At 39.0% G+C, this 15,685-nt stretch overlaps 1 protein-coding gene and 1 long non-coding RNA gene across 6 annotated transcripts in view; one reads left to right on the forward strand and one right to left on the reverse strand.

Moving 5' to 3' along the window:
• The window catches only part of eml5 (EMAP like 5), a 42,425-nt gene that overhangs the window by 25,162 nt on the left and 1,578 nt on the right, over positions 1-15,685 (forward strand). For 3 of the 5 annotated variants that reach the window (XM_027172128.2, XM_027172129.2, XM_027172130.2), the window contains 27 exons: positions 384-484; positions 579-772; positions 904-1,015; positions 1,114-1,241; positions 4,049-4,190; positions 4,635-4,787; positions 5,158-5,289; positions 5,517-5,605; positions 5,835-6,011; positions 6,178-6,379; positions 6,670-6,796; positions 8,309-8,323; positions 8,919-8,927; positions 9,137-9,215; positions 9,658-9,787; positions 9,886-9,984; positions 10,340-10,360; positions 11,199-11,372; positions 11,448-11,656; positions 12,044-12,201; positions 12,468-12,582; positions 13,032-13,220; positions 13,370-13,542; positions 14,073-14,235; positions 14,430-14,533; positions 14,801-14,954; positions 15,479-15,579. In XM_027172128.2, the coding sequence (XP_027027929.1) occupies positions 384-484; positions 579-772; positions 904-1,015; positions 1,114-1,241; positions 4,049-4,190; positions 4,635-4,787; positions 5,158-5,289; positions 5,517-5,605; positions 5,835-6,011; positions 6,178-6,379; positions 6,670-6,796; positions 8,309-8,323; positions 8,919-8,927; positions 9,137-9,215; positions 9,658-9,787; positions 9,886-9,984; positions 10,340-10,360; positions 11,199-11,372; positions 11,448-11,656; positions 12,044-12,201; positions 12,468-12,582; positions 13,032-13,220; positions 13,370-13,542; positions 14,073-14,235; positions 14,430-14,533; positions 14,801-14,954; positions 15,479-15,579 (3,450 nt within the window). Of the gene's footprint in view, positions 1-383; positions 485-578; positions 773-903; positions 1,016-1,113; positions 1,242-4,048; positions 4,191-4,634; positions 4,788-5,157; positions 5,290-5,516; positions 5,606-5,834; positions 6,012-6,177; positions 6,380-6,669; positions 6,797-8,308; positions 8,324-8,918; positions 8,928-9,136; positions 9,216-9,657; positions 9,788-9,885; positions 9,985-10,339; positions 10,361-11,198; positions 11,373-11,447; positions 11,657-12,043; positions 12,202-12,467; positions 12,583-13,031; positions 13,221-13,369; positions 13,543-14,072; positions 14,236-14,429; positions 14,534-14,800; positions 14,955-15,478; positions 15,580-15,685 lie in introns of those variants that run through there. The other 2 variants (XM_047821730.1, XR_003444632.2) reach the window with 2 other exon arrangements.
• Positions 13,075-14,786, reverse strand: LOC125146054. The gene is made up of 3 exons (XR_007144560.1): positions 14,402-14,786; positions 13,411-13,556; positions 13,075-13,212 (listed from the first exon to the last, which is right to left on the reverse strand). It is a non-coding gene; the product is annotated as an uncharacterized LOC125146054 (long non-coding RNA).

Raw genomic sequence — 15,685 nt, forward strand, 5'->3', positions numbered from 1 at the left:
GGCTACACCACAGGGCTATGGTGAAGGCTGAGAGGCAGGTGGATGTAAATAGGCTTTGACAGTGTAGCCGCTGCTCATTGCTCAGCTCGCTCTGCAACAGGGCCTAATGTGGGGAGTGAGACAGCAGCCTCTATTATCTCAGCTCCACATGGCTGTCTTGGTGGCTGGGATTTAGACAGTGAAAATGGCACAGCAGACAGCTCAATTACAGCCAGGCTATGGCTCCCATGAACTTTTACACTTCTCTGTTATGACAGAGAGCAGCTTTATTCTGAGACTTATTTCGAAACTGACAATTGCATGTGAAGATATGTGCCCAATCTTTTTTGTCCGAGTGATCGTGTGACATGTCTTTTCTCTATTTTTTTTTTTTTTTTTTACAGGGGAAGCAAGGACAAGATATTTGTTGTTAAAATTAACCCATATATGCCTGATAAGCTCATTACTGCTGGGGTGAAACACATGAAGTTCTGGCATAAAGCAGGTAAGACTAAACAATGAAGATCTTTACTATATTACAATTTGTAATATATAATCTGTACACACAATATTTTGAGCATGCTGCTATACTTTCAAAGGTGGAGGTCTAATTGGGAAGAAGGGCAACATAGGGAAAACTGAGACCATGATGTGCGCAGTATATGGCTGGACAGAGGAGATGGTGTTCTCTGGGACATGCACCGGAGACATCTGCATCTGGAAGGACATGTTCCTAATGAAGACGGTCAAAGCTCACGACGGACCAGTCTTCAGCATGCATGCGCTAGAAAAGGTACTTGAGAAAATGTGTAAGAGAATTGACTGAATGAATTTTGATAATCACAGCTGAAATGGCATAATCTTCACAAAAGCTTTACTGAAAACAACATACAGTACAGGAGATGACATGTTTTCTACACATAGGGGTTTGCGACTGGTGGGAAAGATGGGATAGTCGCTCTGTGGGATGACACATTTGAGAGGTGCCTGAAGACGTATGCTATCAAGAGATCTCTGCTTGCTCCAGGGTCCAAAGGTGAGTATGTCCGATTCATAATACATTTTCATGCAGTAAACCACATAGCCTAAAAAAATCTTTTATGTGGCCTGATATGAAGAATCCTCTCTGTGTAGGATTATTATTGGAAGACAATCCCTCCATTCGTGCCATATCTCTGGGACATGGACACATACTTGTAGGAACAAAGAATGGAGAGATTCTGGAGGTGGACAAAACAGGGCCTATTACCCTCTTGGTACAGGTACAGAGCAATAGCCTCTCACTATTTCTCCAAACTAGCACATCTTTTAATTTGTGCTTATGATTATTTTGATGTCTATTGATTGATTTTTTTGTTTGTGCATTTATTTAGTTTTGTTTGTTTTGCATAATCATTTTTGCAATATTAAAAGCAAGTTGTAGCTCAGTGGTGAAAGTGTTGGACTACTGCTCAGAAGGTTGTGATTTTGAAACCCAGGTCTACGAAGATGCCACTGAACAAGGCCGTTAACATTCATTTGCTCAGTTTATATAAATGAATTAAATGTAAGTTGCTCTGGATCTGCCATGTAAATGTAATTTTCTTTATTATGCAGCCTCAATAACCATTGCTGATGCTCATCTATGATTTGTTAGGACATATAAGTTTTAGGACATATAAATACATTAAGATTTTTGTCATGTGTATTAGATAATTCCAGTAGCTAAAGTTATTACTAGAACTAATGCAAGATTAATTAGTGAATTAATTAGTACAAGATTCATTTACAGCACTACAGCATAAAGTAGTACACATCAGATAGCATGATTGAACTAAATCAGGGTGATAAATTGCATGCACTGTTAGGTGTTAAATGTGTGTCAGGGAACTGTAGAGTTTGGACTACTGATGTATTGTAGAATTCACAGTGCCAAAAACAGAGAACAGTTTCCGAAAAAACACTTTTTTGCTAAAGTTATTTTGAAATTAAATGAAAGCATATGTATCATGTTGATGCAGTAGGGAGGTAAGTGAAAAGCTTTGGGCCTTTTTTAGTTAATTTTCCTGCATGGGATACAAGTCATAAACATTAACATACTTCACTCTAACATAACACTTACACATTTTACACTTTCTTTAAAAGACTTTCTCTTTGCTAAACTTCACAGGGTCTTTCTGAGATTTTACTCTCCATGTCAAATACACATATTATGCACTTGATTATACACCTACTCATTTATGTAATTATATAATCTGTAAATCATGTGGCAGCAGTGCAATGCCTAAAATGTGGGTAATGTTCATATCGACTATCAGAATGGGGAAATAATGTGATCTCTGTAACTTTGACCATGGCATGGTTGTTGGAGCAATACCACAATGGCTGAGTTAAGTATTTCTTTAACTGTTGATCTGATGGGATTTTCATACACAACAGTCTCTAGAGTTTACTTTGAATTGTGCAATACAGAATAAACATCCAACGAGCAGCAATTCTGCAGAAGGTAAAGCTTGGTTAATGGCAGAGATCAACAGCAAAAGCCAACAGAAAGGCTACAGTAACTTGGATAACCACTCTGTGCAATTGTTGTGAAGTGAAATGCATCACTGAACACAGTGAACATTGAGGCGTTAACAATACAGCTTATTTTAATATCGTTGTTAACAGTGTGCATCTCTTCATGAACACAGTTTACCATCTTCAAATGGCTCCTTCCTGCCAGATAATGCACCATGACACAAAACAAAAGTTTTCATGAACATGACTCAGAGTTCACTGTTCTCTTCAGTCACTGTTTTCTTATCCACTAGAAGATCTTTGGGATGCGTTAGAATAAGAGATTCACAACATGAATGTGACCCAGAAAAATCTGCAGGAATGGACCAGAATCTCAAAGGAAAGTTTCAGCATCTTGTCAAATGCATAGCATAAAGAATTGAAGCTGTTTTGAGAGCAGTATTATTAGAGTGTTCCAAATAAAATGCTCAGTGAGTGAATAAACCTGGGCTTCGACTATCTAAGTCATGTACTGTCCTGATAGACTGAATATATCTCCTTTATACAGACTATATTAATAGAAGGAATTTCTGAATGAGTTACTGTATTAATAAAATGAACAAGGAGTATGTTCTGTACAGTACAAGCCTAGAGTAATTTTTAACATTGTGCTAGATTTTGTTAGTGTTATTTAGGTTTTGACATAAAAACTAAGCTGGGGCAGGCAGGTGCTTCTGTGGTTAGGTCCTAAATTTTGTACCTTCTGAACAGTGCTAATTTTGGCTTCCATTTTTAACAAGAAAATATGGCATACACCTGGGTAGGTATTTTTTTTATTAAAATGATTACTGCAGTGTAACACTTTTGTTTTACTCAGCAAATCAATCACAGCCTCCTAGCATCATCCTTTGATGAATTTGATTTTATTCATCAAGAAGAGAAAAAAATGGCTTTCAATGCTAGTTTAACTTGGTTATGTATTCAGATTAGGGGGCACGGTGGCTTAGTGGGTAGCACGTTCGCCTCACACCTCCAGGTTCGTGGTCCGATTCCCGCCTTCGCCTTGTGTGTTCTCCCCGTGCCTCGGGGGTTTCCTCCGGGTACTCCGGTTCCCTCCCCCAGTCCAAAGACATGCATGGTTGATTGGCATCTCTGGAAAATTGTCCGTAGTGTGTGAGTGAATGAGAGTGTGTGTGCCCTGTGATGGGTTGGCACTCCGTCCAGGGTTTATCCTGCCTTGATGCCCAAAGACGCCTGAGATAGGCACAGGCTCCCCGTGACCCGAGGTAGTTCAGATAAGCGGTAGAAAATGAGTGAGTGAGTGTATTCAGACTTGATGTGTTATATTTCGTCCATACTAAGCCACTTCTTTTTGCCTGGATAGCGTAAGGTATTGTAATACCTCACTGCTATATACTAGAGAGCGCATCGCTCTGAACTGTCTCTCTAACATGCAACTGTGATCGATATGCTGCAGTGATTTTTAGTAACGCAGCACTAACTATTGCAGTGAGAGAGTGCCTTATATAAGGGCGTTAATCATGGTGTGTGTTCACTGCACTGAAATGTGTTACTTGTTATGGTTGGCCAGGGTCATATGGAGGGAGAAGTCTGGGGTTTGGCCTCCCACCCTCACCTGCCGATGTGTGCCACTGTGAGTGATGACAAGACCCTGCGTATATGGGATCTATCACCCAGCCACTGCATGCTTGCTGTACGCAAACTCAAGAAAGGTAGGCTGGGGCTTTCCTTTATCTACAATTATCTAAACTGCACTGCAACAGTTTAAATTCATATGTATCATGAGTACTTTAGTAAGCCTGATGTTTGAATGTAACCAAAATTATGACGTAAACACATCAAAAATCTTAAAATGCCTATTGATTACTGGAAACGCTTAATTTTCTATGGCAAAAGAAATTTCCTCAGTAATCAGTGGCATGAATTTTATGCTACACTATATAGAAGTAGAAATGAACAAAGCAGTTTAAAAATTGAGCATTCTCAGACTGTCTATGTAGAATTAGATAAGCCTGAATTTATTTGGCTTTTCCATAATCTAAAGGGTAGATAAAGAGTCCAAAGCCTCAAACAATTGAAAAATCCATTACTGATGTTAGTACTTAAAGCTGGAAAATGGTGATTAGCATGTAGTGACGGTGTTTGTTTAACTGCAGGTGGTCGCTGCTGCTGTTTCTCCCCGGATGGCAAGGCTCTGGCAGTAGGGCTAAATGATGGCAGCTTCCTCATTGTTAATGCAGACACTCTGGAAGACTTGGTGTCATTCCACTATCGCAAGGACATCATCTCTGATATCCGCTTTTCTCCTGGTAAGTCAGCACGCTGGAGCCGGCATAAATCCAGACACATCACACTGAGTAGTGAGTCTATTCTGAGTTGAGCCACAAATAGTGTCTGTCAGGGTTTAAATTTGAAAATAGAGATTCTGTCAGAATGCAAGACATACAAAAGCGAAAAAGTTCAAAATAAGACTAGCTCAGGTTTGCAAAGAAAAAAAGTTTTCACTTTGTCTGTATTATATAGGATGAGAAATTTGACAGTTATTTGTTTGATATATACTGTATAACATGATGCATGTTACAATTGCTCTATCACATAATTTGTTAAGACATTGATTAGTGAATGTTAGCTTGGTATTGGGAATGAATTAGAGCTGATAAATGCGTTCACTTGAAATAGGTGCAGGGAAATATTTGGCTGTAGCCTCAGGTGACACCTTTGTGGATATATACAATGTGATGAGCAGCAAGAGAGTGGGTGTATGCAAAGGCTCCATGAACTACATCACTCACTTGGACTGGGACAAAAGAGGTAAGAAGAACTATTGGACATAAATAAATGTTATACACATAAAAAACAAATAATATAGTCTAGGCCGGTGTTGCTGAATATCATAAACACAGCAAGCTTAGACTGCACTGTTTATTCTTTGTATAACTTTTTTGTTTGCTTGCTTTTTTGTAATTTGCTCCTCAAAAGAACTCCTATGTAGGCTTTGTGTTGTAAGCCTTTATGAAAACTGTGCCTTCTTTCACCAGGGAAGCTTTTGCAGGTCAACACTGCAACTAAGGAGCAGCTATTTTTTGAGGCCCCTCGTGGGAAGAAGCAAACCATTCCTGCCGTAGAGGTAAGGGACGCTCGAAGTATTGTTGTGGTTACTGTAACTTGCTCTTATCCTAGGTCTAAATGGGGTAAGGGCACTCATAAGGGCAAGAACATGGCCCACATTTTATATGGGTCTAAATTTGGAGACAAGGAATTGGGCTGCACTTAAGTTCACTGTTGCTTTATCACAGGAACTTACCATGCTTGCTTGTGATTTTGAACGACATGCTGTGTGCTGTGTCTATATCCAGGTGGAGAAGATTGAGTGGAGCACATGGACATGTGTGTTGGGGAGCTCATGTGAGGGCATCTGGCCAGTGGTTAGCGAGGTTACCGAGGTAACCACAGCATGTCTTAGCAACGACAGACAGGTGCTGGCAACAGGAGATGACCTTGGATATGTAAAGCTTTTCAGGTATCCTGTTAAGGTAAGAATCATTCGTGCTAAAATGTAGTTTTGTATGGATCAGTTAATGTTCATGGTTGAAATTATCTAGCAACCGTTTTGTTTCTGTTGAAAACCTCTTGATGTGTTTTATTTGTACTTCCCTGATGATCACTTAGTTATGATAAATGTTCTCTAATATTAATCAGGGAAAACATGCGAAGTTCAAGCGATATGTGGCCCACAGCACCCATGTAACCAATGTACGCTGGACACATGATGATTCTCTGCTGGTGACGGTGGGTGGAGCTGACACCTCTCTAATGATTTGGAGCCACAACACTGAGGGTTGTCGAGATGTGCGCCAGTGCGATAGTGAAGAATCTGATATCGAGAGTGAGGATGATGGGGGTGAGAGAAACACACTGAATTATATTATATAGATGTTCTATAGCTAGAAAGAACATATAGTTATTATAGATCTAATTTGAAAATTATCCTCTTTATTTTTGTTTTCAAAACATGTTCCATACAGAGTGCTCAAAAGATCACGCCATATTGCCGATTAACGTTCTAAACTTCAAAATGATTGGAGCACATTTCAAACCACTATTTGATTCTTTCAGTTAAAAGACTGTGTTCTGGCATGTTTGGCGAACGGTCATCTCATCTTCTTTTCGCTTCCTTTTGGCTCCTTGCAGGCTACGATAGTGATGTGACTCGAGAGAATGAGATCAACTATGTAATCAAGGCCTTATCTACCAATATGAGACCCATGGCAGGGGTCAAGCCGCATTTACAGCAAAAAGAGCCTTCAGCAGATGAAAGGTATGCCAGGAGAGTTACGTTGTATATAATATACTATACAACAACACTATTGAATCAAGTTTTCCTCTTTACTAATATTTCTTCATACACACACAAGCCACTTTATCAGGAACACCTGTTTTTTTTCCATTCAATTACCTGATCAGTCATGTGGCAGAAGTGCAATGCCAAGACCAGGCAATGTTTCCAGTCTCTAAGCTGACAGGTGTAGAAGCCATTGTGGTCAGGACGAGTGCATTCTGAAATGCTTTTCTGCTCACTGTGGTTACAAAGTGTGAATGTTTAAATTACTGTAGACTTCCTGTCAGCTTGAACCATTCTGCCTCTATTTTCCTCTAACTTCTTTCACCAACAAGGCTTTTCCAGCCACAGAAGTGCTTCTCAGTATTTATTTATTTTATTTATTTGTAGAGATAATGTTTTGCATGAAAATCCCAGGAGATCAGCAGTTTCTGAAATACGTAAACCAGCCAATCTTCCATCAACATGTGCCACATTCATCAAGAGCATATTTTCCCCATTCTGATGTTTGATATTAACTTTACTTGAAGACCTGATTTTATGCATTGTACTGCTACCACATGAATAAATTATCATTTATAAGTATTACATAGTTACATAGTGCAGGGATAAAGATGTGTACACAACTCTGATATGTACCCGTTTTAATTTTCTACTCTCCAGATTTCTGTAGCAAGTGCAGCTTTTTCTCAAGAACATAAATTACCTGTGTACAATAATATTATACATATCTAATCATATCTATATCTATACATATCTAATCTAATTAAAATACCGTAAAATACTAAGAAAAACACTCTACACTTTAATCAGTGCATCCAACAAACCTGACACTTTGCCTGATATTATTCTATAAAAATTCATAAGACCTTATTGTTATTTATTTTTAGATAATAGCAGTTATATTTAATTATTAATGTCCTGTGTTCTTTGGATTCTTGTGTTGTATGTTTAGCTCACACTCATACACCACCGCTGGTGTATGATAGAAAGACTCTGAACTCTATCAAGATTACTTTAAATCACGTACAGACCACTAGCTGTGCTACGATTAAACCCAAGGAATTCAATAAACATCGATTTCTCTCATTAAGAGTTCATGTTCAGAGGTGATTTTACTGCACATCAGTTTCCTCTGCTGTCAGATTCCCCAAACAACAGTGACCAGAAGCAGTATAAAATTCTTCAGTGATTGCACTAAATAATGTGGTCGTTTTTTGACATTTGGCTGAGAACAGATAATATTTCAATATCACTCCTTATCCTTTGAAAAAGAGAAAGCTGATGACACATCAGAGTATTGATCACTTGTTTTGATGACTTTAATTAAAGGATGTTTTGTCACAGAAAGACATTTTTATGACCAAGACTAGTGTTTCTTTGGGATTTCCTTGTCTTTGAGTAATCTAGCATCCTGGTATCTTTCTCTTCCTCTCGTCCTCACTTCTATGTCTGTCTCTACTTTGCACTCTTTCCTGTCACCACATGAAGACAGGGGGTAGTCAGGTAAGAAGAACTAAGTGCTGCTGTTAGAAAAAAACAAATGTTTCAGTTGTGCGCTGTGAATATTGTGGATGTCTGTGAATTTTATTTTTTATTTTTTTTATTTAGACCTGCTTTTCCTTTTACATCTAAATAAGTGCAAGCAGTTACCTGGGTTTATATGCATTAGCAGCAAGGGATTTTACTTTCGCTGTTGAATAGACGAGACTCAGTGTTGGCTGTTTTTCTTCTGGTACTTTGAACAAATTTGACTTCTGATAATCCCAAAAAGACTTTTGTGAACGTCAGCCCTAATCACGGCTCCACATGCGGCATAATCTTATTTGAGGTATAAATAATTTCATTTTTCAGGGTATGTTATGCGTCTTGTATTGCCAGCTCTGAGCTATTGTGTTTCAGAGCACATGCTTCTGGCTTTATATAATCACAGCTGTCACTAAAAAAATTGCTTAAGTTTATAGGTGCTTAGGCTCTGTGTTGTGAATTTTGTTCTGTGTAGAAATGTTGGGTTCTTTTTATTCTTGTGCAATTGACTGACAGCTAAATAAGAGACAGTAGTTCTAACACGTTGCTTTTCTCTGTCAATGCTTCCATGAAGGGGCTCAAGGTAAGCCTCGTCCATCTCACTCAGCACCAGTCACATGATCATTCTAAATTCTTAGGATATTTGTGACGTATCTAAACTAAATGATAATTGCCAGATAATATCCTCTGGTAAATCCATATGTTCTTAACATCCTTCAGATAATTTTTTAGAACCATTGTCTGCTAGGAATACATATAACTTTTTGAACTTGTGCTTGATTTTGGGCACAGACCCCCAGTAAGCAGGGCTTTACCAGTACCAGAGAAACTGCAAACCAACAATGTGGGCAAGAAGAAAAGGCCCATTGAGGTAAATGTCATGCAAAGCAACATATCTTTCAAAATATACTAAATTGAAACTGGGTAGATTTGAAGAAATTAATAGTGCAGAAATCAAGCAGCAGTCTTTATCATATAATTATACTTATACAATTTAATATTCATTTTGATCTTATAGTCATATTTTAGATCTTTTTATAGAATGTCCTCTATTAAGAATATTCTAAAGGTTCACAGACATGGTTGTCACAAACACTGAGTGGCCTGTTTGATGTGTGAGATGTGGTATCCAGATACACAGCCCTGAGGAAGAGCCATTATCCTCACTCATCTTGTTAACCTTCCTTAATTCAATTGCAGTTCGTTTATTCTCCGCCTGTCCTCTCCCATCCTGCAAGTGGACTCTTTTAACCTCTCTGCCATTTCCATGGAGATGACCTCTGACTCTAACCCGTATTTGACTCTTAACGCAGGACCTGGTGCTGGAACTGGTGTTTGGTTACCGGGGCAACGACTGCCGGAACAACGTGCATTACCTAAACGAGGGGGCGGATATCATCTACCACACGGCTTCAGTTGGAATCGTCCTTAACTTAACAACAGGTATGTTCTTAAAAGAGGTCCTAGGTAAAGTGAGCTAAGGGATCTGCAGATGGGATTTTTGAGTGCAATGTAGGATGTGCTGTGTGTGTTTCCTTTAGCATGCCAGAGTTTCTATGTGGAACACAGTGATGACATTTTGTGCCTCACCATTAATCAACACCCCAAGTTCCCCAACGTGGTGGCAACTGGCCAAGTAGGTATGTTTGTGAGACTGTCCTTTATTATCCAGGATAATGTCACTGACTTTTACCCTGGAACTTTTACACATCAATGACATGTCATTCTCTCTGCCAGGTTTTGCTGATTCCAGAATGGTCTTAAACTGTGCTGACTAAATTGTAAAAACAATAATTTAGCTTTTTTCCTGCCTGCTTGTATGATTATCTTAGGTATTGTTTGAAACTTTAGTGTTTCTAACTATAATGACTATTACACTACAGCAATAAGCAATTTTAATGTATTACTTTGTGTAAGAGAAACAAGTTTCTGAGAAAAGGTTTATATCTGTTTGGCCTGTTACGTATTTTCATTAACACTTTGACATTTTTGCAGGTGATGCTGGTGATATGTCAGGTAAGACATTTTGTTTTAAACCTGTTCTGGAGCTCCAGTTAGGCAGTGCTGTAGTTGCTATATTAGTAAAGAGTAAATCTGTGACAGTGTCATTATGCACCTTCATCATGCTGTCGTTTAGTGCCATCAACTCGTAGCCAGCAAACATTTCTTACGCTGACAGAAATCGGTGATGAAACATCATTATATTGCACCACTGTGTTTGACTATGAAGTTGGATACATGATTCTTTGGTGTAATGCATGAGAGAAGATTATGTATCTAGTGCAGGATTGGACTTGTGCTGATTTCCTCTAGAACACTGCCCTCTACTGACTCTATGTCCATTTACTCCAGATAAACTTGCTGGTTTCCAGTATTTACAAATATTGCCCAAAATATGTATTCATTAAAAGATTTAAAGCTAAGACATGCACTGTCTTATCAATGTATCACATATTATGACCTCAGTATTATGAGGCTAAATCTGCCATTTCTGCTGAATGTAAGTTAATCACACAAACTAAATTACACGTATGTATGTAAACACAATGTCATTACTAACATTAGGAGCTGTGTATTTTATGCTGTACTTTATTTTGAAATGACTATATAGTTAAGTAAGTTATTATACTGTATTTTTGTAATTATAATGTAAAATATAGAAACAACTTAGTACAATAGTACAATATTTTAATGTTGGAGTTAGTACAATAGTACAATAAGCTCTTGCTGAGCTTCAAGTTTACGTGACATTCACCTCTGTGTATATTCTATATATTAAGGTTTACTGAGTTATTCTAATTGTTAAAAAATATAGACCGAAGCACTAAACTCAAATTTTATGCCTGCTCCTCAGCCACATCACCTTCCATCCATGTGTGGGATGCCATGAATAAGCAGACTCTGTCTGTGCTGCGCAGCTATCACTCCCGGGGCATCTGCTCAGTCAGCTTCAGTGCTACTGGCAAGCTGCTCCTCTCTGTCGGCCTGGACCCCGAGCACACAATCACCATCTGGAAATGGCAGGAAGGTAAGTCGACTCTGATTCTCTCTGTTCTGCTCCACTCTGTCTGCCTTTACACTCTATTCTTCTATTGTTCCCAAGGTGCCAAAGTGGCCAGTCACTCTGGCCACACACAGCGGATCTTTGTAGCTGAGTTTCGGCCAGACTCTGACACTCAGTTTGTGTCTGTGGGCATAAAGCATGTGCGCTTCTGGTCGCTCGCCGGCCGGGCTCTGCTCAGCAAGAAAGGAGTACTCAGCACAATCGAGGATGCCCGCATGCAGACCATGCTCTCTGTGGCATTCGGAGCTGTAAGTATCTCATTATTCTTACACACAGGTTTTACTCAACGTCTGCTGTAATGGGTTTGTTTGCTGTTAATTAAAGAAGAGGCTTCAGCAGGAGCCTCAAACTAAACAGATTCTGTACTCTGTTAAACATGATTATTTCTGTATTATTGTGGTAAGGATTCTGTCTCTAGTTGGCTGAAGTAGAATAAATGAATGGAGTCGACTAGAACATTCTAGAAAATGTAGTAATGTATTAGCTGTTAAACAATGAAAGATTATTTTATATAAATATTATTGTGTACATTGCTGAAATTGCCAGAAAATTAATCATAATGAGAAATGCCTTGCTTTTACTGTTCTCTCTTGCTTAGAGGTCACTAGATTAGTGCAGATTTGTTTTCTTTTCAGAATAACTTGACATTTACAGGTACCATTAGTGGAGATGTTTGTGTATGGAAGGAACACATTCTAGTACGAATTGTGGCCAAGGCACACACTGGTCCCGTCTTCACCATGTACACCACACTGCGAGATGGCCTCATCGTCACAGGTGGCAAGGAACGACCGTGAGTCAACTTTCACAGCACATTTGCAATGCTCTTACAGTGTGCAAGTAAAGAGCCAGTTGAGATTGTATTGTTATTAGATACATAGGACTTATAGGTGTTGTGATTATTCTTAATTATGAAAACCCTGTAACCTAGTAATTTTCTGTATAGCAAGACTGTGTGTGTGTGTGTGTGTGTGTGTGTGTGTGTGTGTGTGTGTGTGTGTGTGTGTGTGTGTGTGTGTGTGTGTGTGTGTGTGTGTGTGTGTGCACTGCCACCTACAGGTCTAAAGAAGGTGGTGCACTGAAATTGTGGGATCAGGAGCTAAAGCGCTGCAGAGCTTTCAGACTGGAGACTGGTCAGCTTATTGACTGTGTGCGCTCTGTCTGCAGAGGCAAGGTACTACAGAGCATGATATCTGCTACAGGATAAAAACAGGCAAAAGATTTATTTGTAGCAGCATTAGTTTTGTAAAAGTTTTCAGGAACTCTGGGGAATGTGAGAGATTTTACCTTATAACTTGTTAGTGTAAAGTACATAACTGCAAACACAGAAAAATGTGCCAAATTTGTACCAGATTTTTCTTGGTATTAGCCAATATTTATACAATTCTATCATTGTGGTAGAGACTGAGCTACCAGTGTGAAAGTCATGATGAGGAGAGTGTCTTGTGTTCAGATTTCTGGTCAAATGGTGTTTTACAGGCCTTGAGTACGTGTTGGTGCTTTTCAATTAATACATAAATATTTACTCTCAAACCATTATGAACATATGTTGAATAGAGATTCAAAAAATATGTTCTACCATTGCCCTTCATTAATAATTAGTTGATCTGTTGTCTTGTTTAGGGTAAAATCCTCGTGGGCACACGGAATGCAGAGATCATTGAAGTAGGGGAGAAGAATGCAGCATGTAACATCCTGGTGAATGGCCACATGGACGGCCCCATCTGGGGACTGGGAGCTCACCCTACCCGAGACGTCTTTCTCTCTGCTGCTGAGGACGGCACAGTACGCCTCTGGGACATTCCTGAGAGGGTAACAACTTCAGATAGTCATGTATACAGTCAAACAGTCACACACACCATTAAAGTGTTTACTTTAGATACTGAGTCGAATTCAGCAAACTGTCAGTGTGTTAAATATCTGATAACACTAATAGTGTTGTGCTCTTTGGGCCAAAACAGAAGATGCTGAATAAGGTGAACCTAGGTCATGCTGCACGCACTGTCAGCTATAGTCCTGACGGTGATATGGTGGCAATCGGCATGAAGAATGGAGAGTTCATTATCCTCCTTGTGACGTCCCTGAAGATCTGGGGCAAAAAGAGAGATCGCCGCACTGCCATCCAGGATATCAGGTTAGACTTGAGCTCTTTTAAAACAGTAGAGACATTTGCACTTCAGGATACACTGACCATTATTGTACTTGTCGTTACAGTTTCTAATGATGTTATGTGAATTGTACATGCATGAAAAGAAAATGTTTAATTCTCTCTTGTCTTTCATGTTATAAATATGAGGCTTCATTAATACTCAGAAACAAAGCTGTCACATAAGATTGTTGTGAGGAGAACACGTGAGCTGCTGTGGAAAATCAGAGTCAACAAAAATTAAATTAAACAAATTAAGTTCTTGAATAAAAAAAAAAATCTTTCCTGCCATTAATGTTATTTGGCAGGTTAGTGTTTTACATGTTTATGCCTAAATTTATATCCTGAGTGATCTTAGTAGATTTATTTATGAAAGCTAATTTCTATTCATTTTTTTGTTGATTTGTAGCTTGCCTTGTACACAATTTTTTTTCTCATTGCATCTTTGAAGCAAAGTTGGTGTAAGTGGCTGAGCTATGTAAATCAGGTGACTACAGCTTGCTGTGTTCCCTAAACAGGTTCAGTCCTGATTCACGCTACCTTGCTGTTGGCTCAAATGAGAATGCTGTAGATTTCTACGACCTGACCTTGGGACCTCAGCTGAACCGCATTAACTGCTGCAGAGATATCCCGAGCTTTGTCATCCAGATGGACTTTTCTGCTGATAGCTATTACATACAGGTACACCCTTGTGTGTTTGTACACATTTGTTTTTGCTATGATAATTGCAATGGTGGATTCATATATTTTTTATACTCCCTACTCACAACAGACATTACTGGATGTCTCATCTGCTTTGTAAATAATTCTGCCATAGAAAAAACAGAACCTACACACCCCTCTTTACCATATATTCTTTTTCCTGTTTGCCGTAGTTGTCCACTGGTGCTTATAAACGGCTGGTTTATGAAGTGCCTTCTGGAAAGCAGGTCACAGAGCAGACAGTCATAGACAGAATCACCTGGGCTACCTGGACAAGGTAACTCAAAACACTGCAGTGCTCTCATTTCAGTTATCAAATAACTGCTGCCTTATTTATACTTTTATATTATAAAATGTGAACAGTAGACATTAATTCAGGCTTCACCTTTGGGCTTGTACTTTCAGTTCACATTATGATGACTGGAACGATTTTCCTACAGTAACACTTGCTGCTGTTTGGTTTTTTGTCTGTGTGTGTGTGTGTGTGTGTGTGTGTGTGTGTGTGTGTGTGTGTGTGTGTGTGTGTGTGTGTGTGTGTGTGCAGTGTTCTGGGGGATGAGGTGGTGGGAATCTGGTCCCGCAACACAGATAAAGCTGATGTAACATGCGCCTGTGTTTCCCATTCCGGCCTCAATGTAGTCACAGGTGATGACTTTGGAATGGTAAAGCTGTTCGACTTTCCAGCTCCAGAGAAATTTGTAAGTACATTTTTTTTAAACATATATTAAAATAATTTGTTGTTACAAATGTAAAAATGGCTATGATAATATGGAGTGCTGCCAGTAACCAAATACTTTGACAATACAATTAAATGTTCGGCAATTTTTTTTCTTGTAAATTATTGTCTAGTTCAGATGAAAAATACTACTTGACTACTACAATTTTACAATTACATTAAAGAAAACAACATACTGTACAATATGGTCAGAGTCCTCTTACCATGCTCATGAATTATGAATAATTTCAGAGTAATTGTGTCTCCAGTGGAGCAAGAATCGTGAAATATGAAACTACTTCCCTGATTTTTATGTCGTACTACTGCTCCACACAAGACCTTTACATTTTTGATCTATTGCCAAGTAGTCCTGATTATCTGAATACTTGATTTTGAATAGCAGGCCATTTTAGATGCTCAGGTTTCTGTAGCATGCTGCATCACCATTCTAAACACTAAGCAATGTGAAAAAGACGCTTCTTAACAGAACCCCCTGTGTTTCCTCAGGCCAAACACAAGCGATTTCTAGGCCACTCAGCCCATGTGACCAACATCCGCTTTACCAGTGGGGATCGGTTCGTCGTCAGCGCTGGAGGTGACGATAGGAGGTGCTTAGTGACATTGATATTTATGTGTTTATGGTTTTAGTTCATGTTGACTCCAGACATTTCACTTCTGCCTTTTGGTCAAGAGAGCCTTGTGATCAGGAAGGAA

Source organism: Tachysurus fulvidraco, chromosome 12, assembly GCF_022655615.1.
Source record: "Tachysurus fulvidraco isolate hzauxx_2018 chromosome 12, HZAU_PFXX_2.0, whole genome shotgun sequence".
Lineage (NCBI taxonomy): Eukaryota > Metazoa > Chordata > Actinopteri > Siluriformes > Bagridae > Tachysurus > Tachysurus fulvidraco.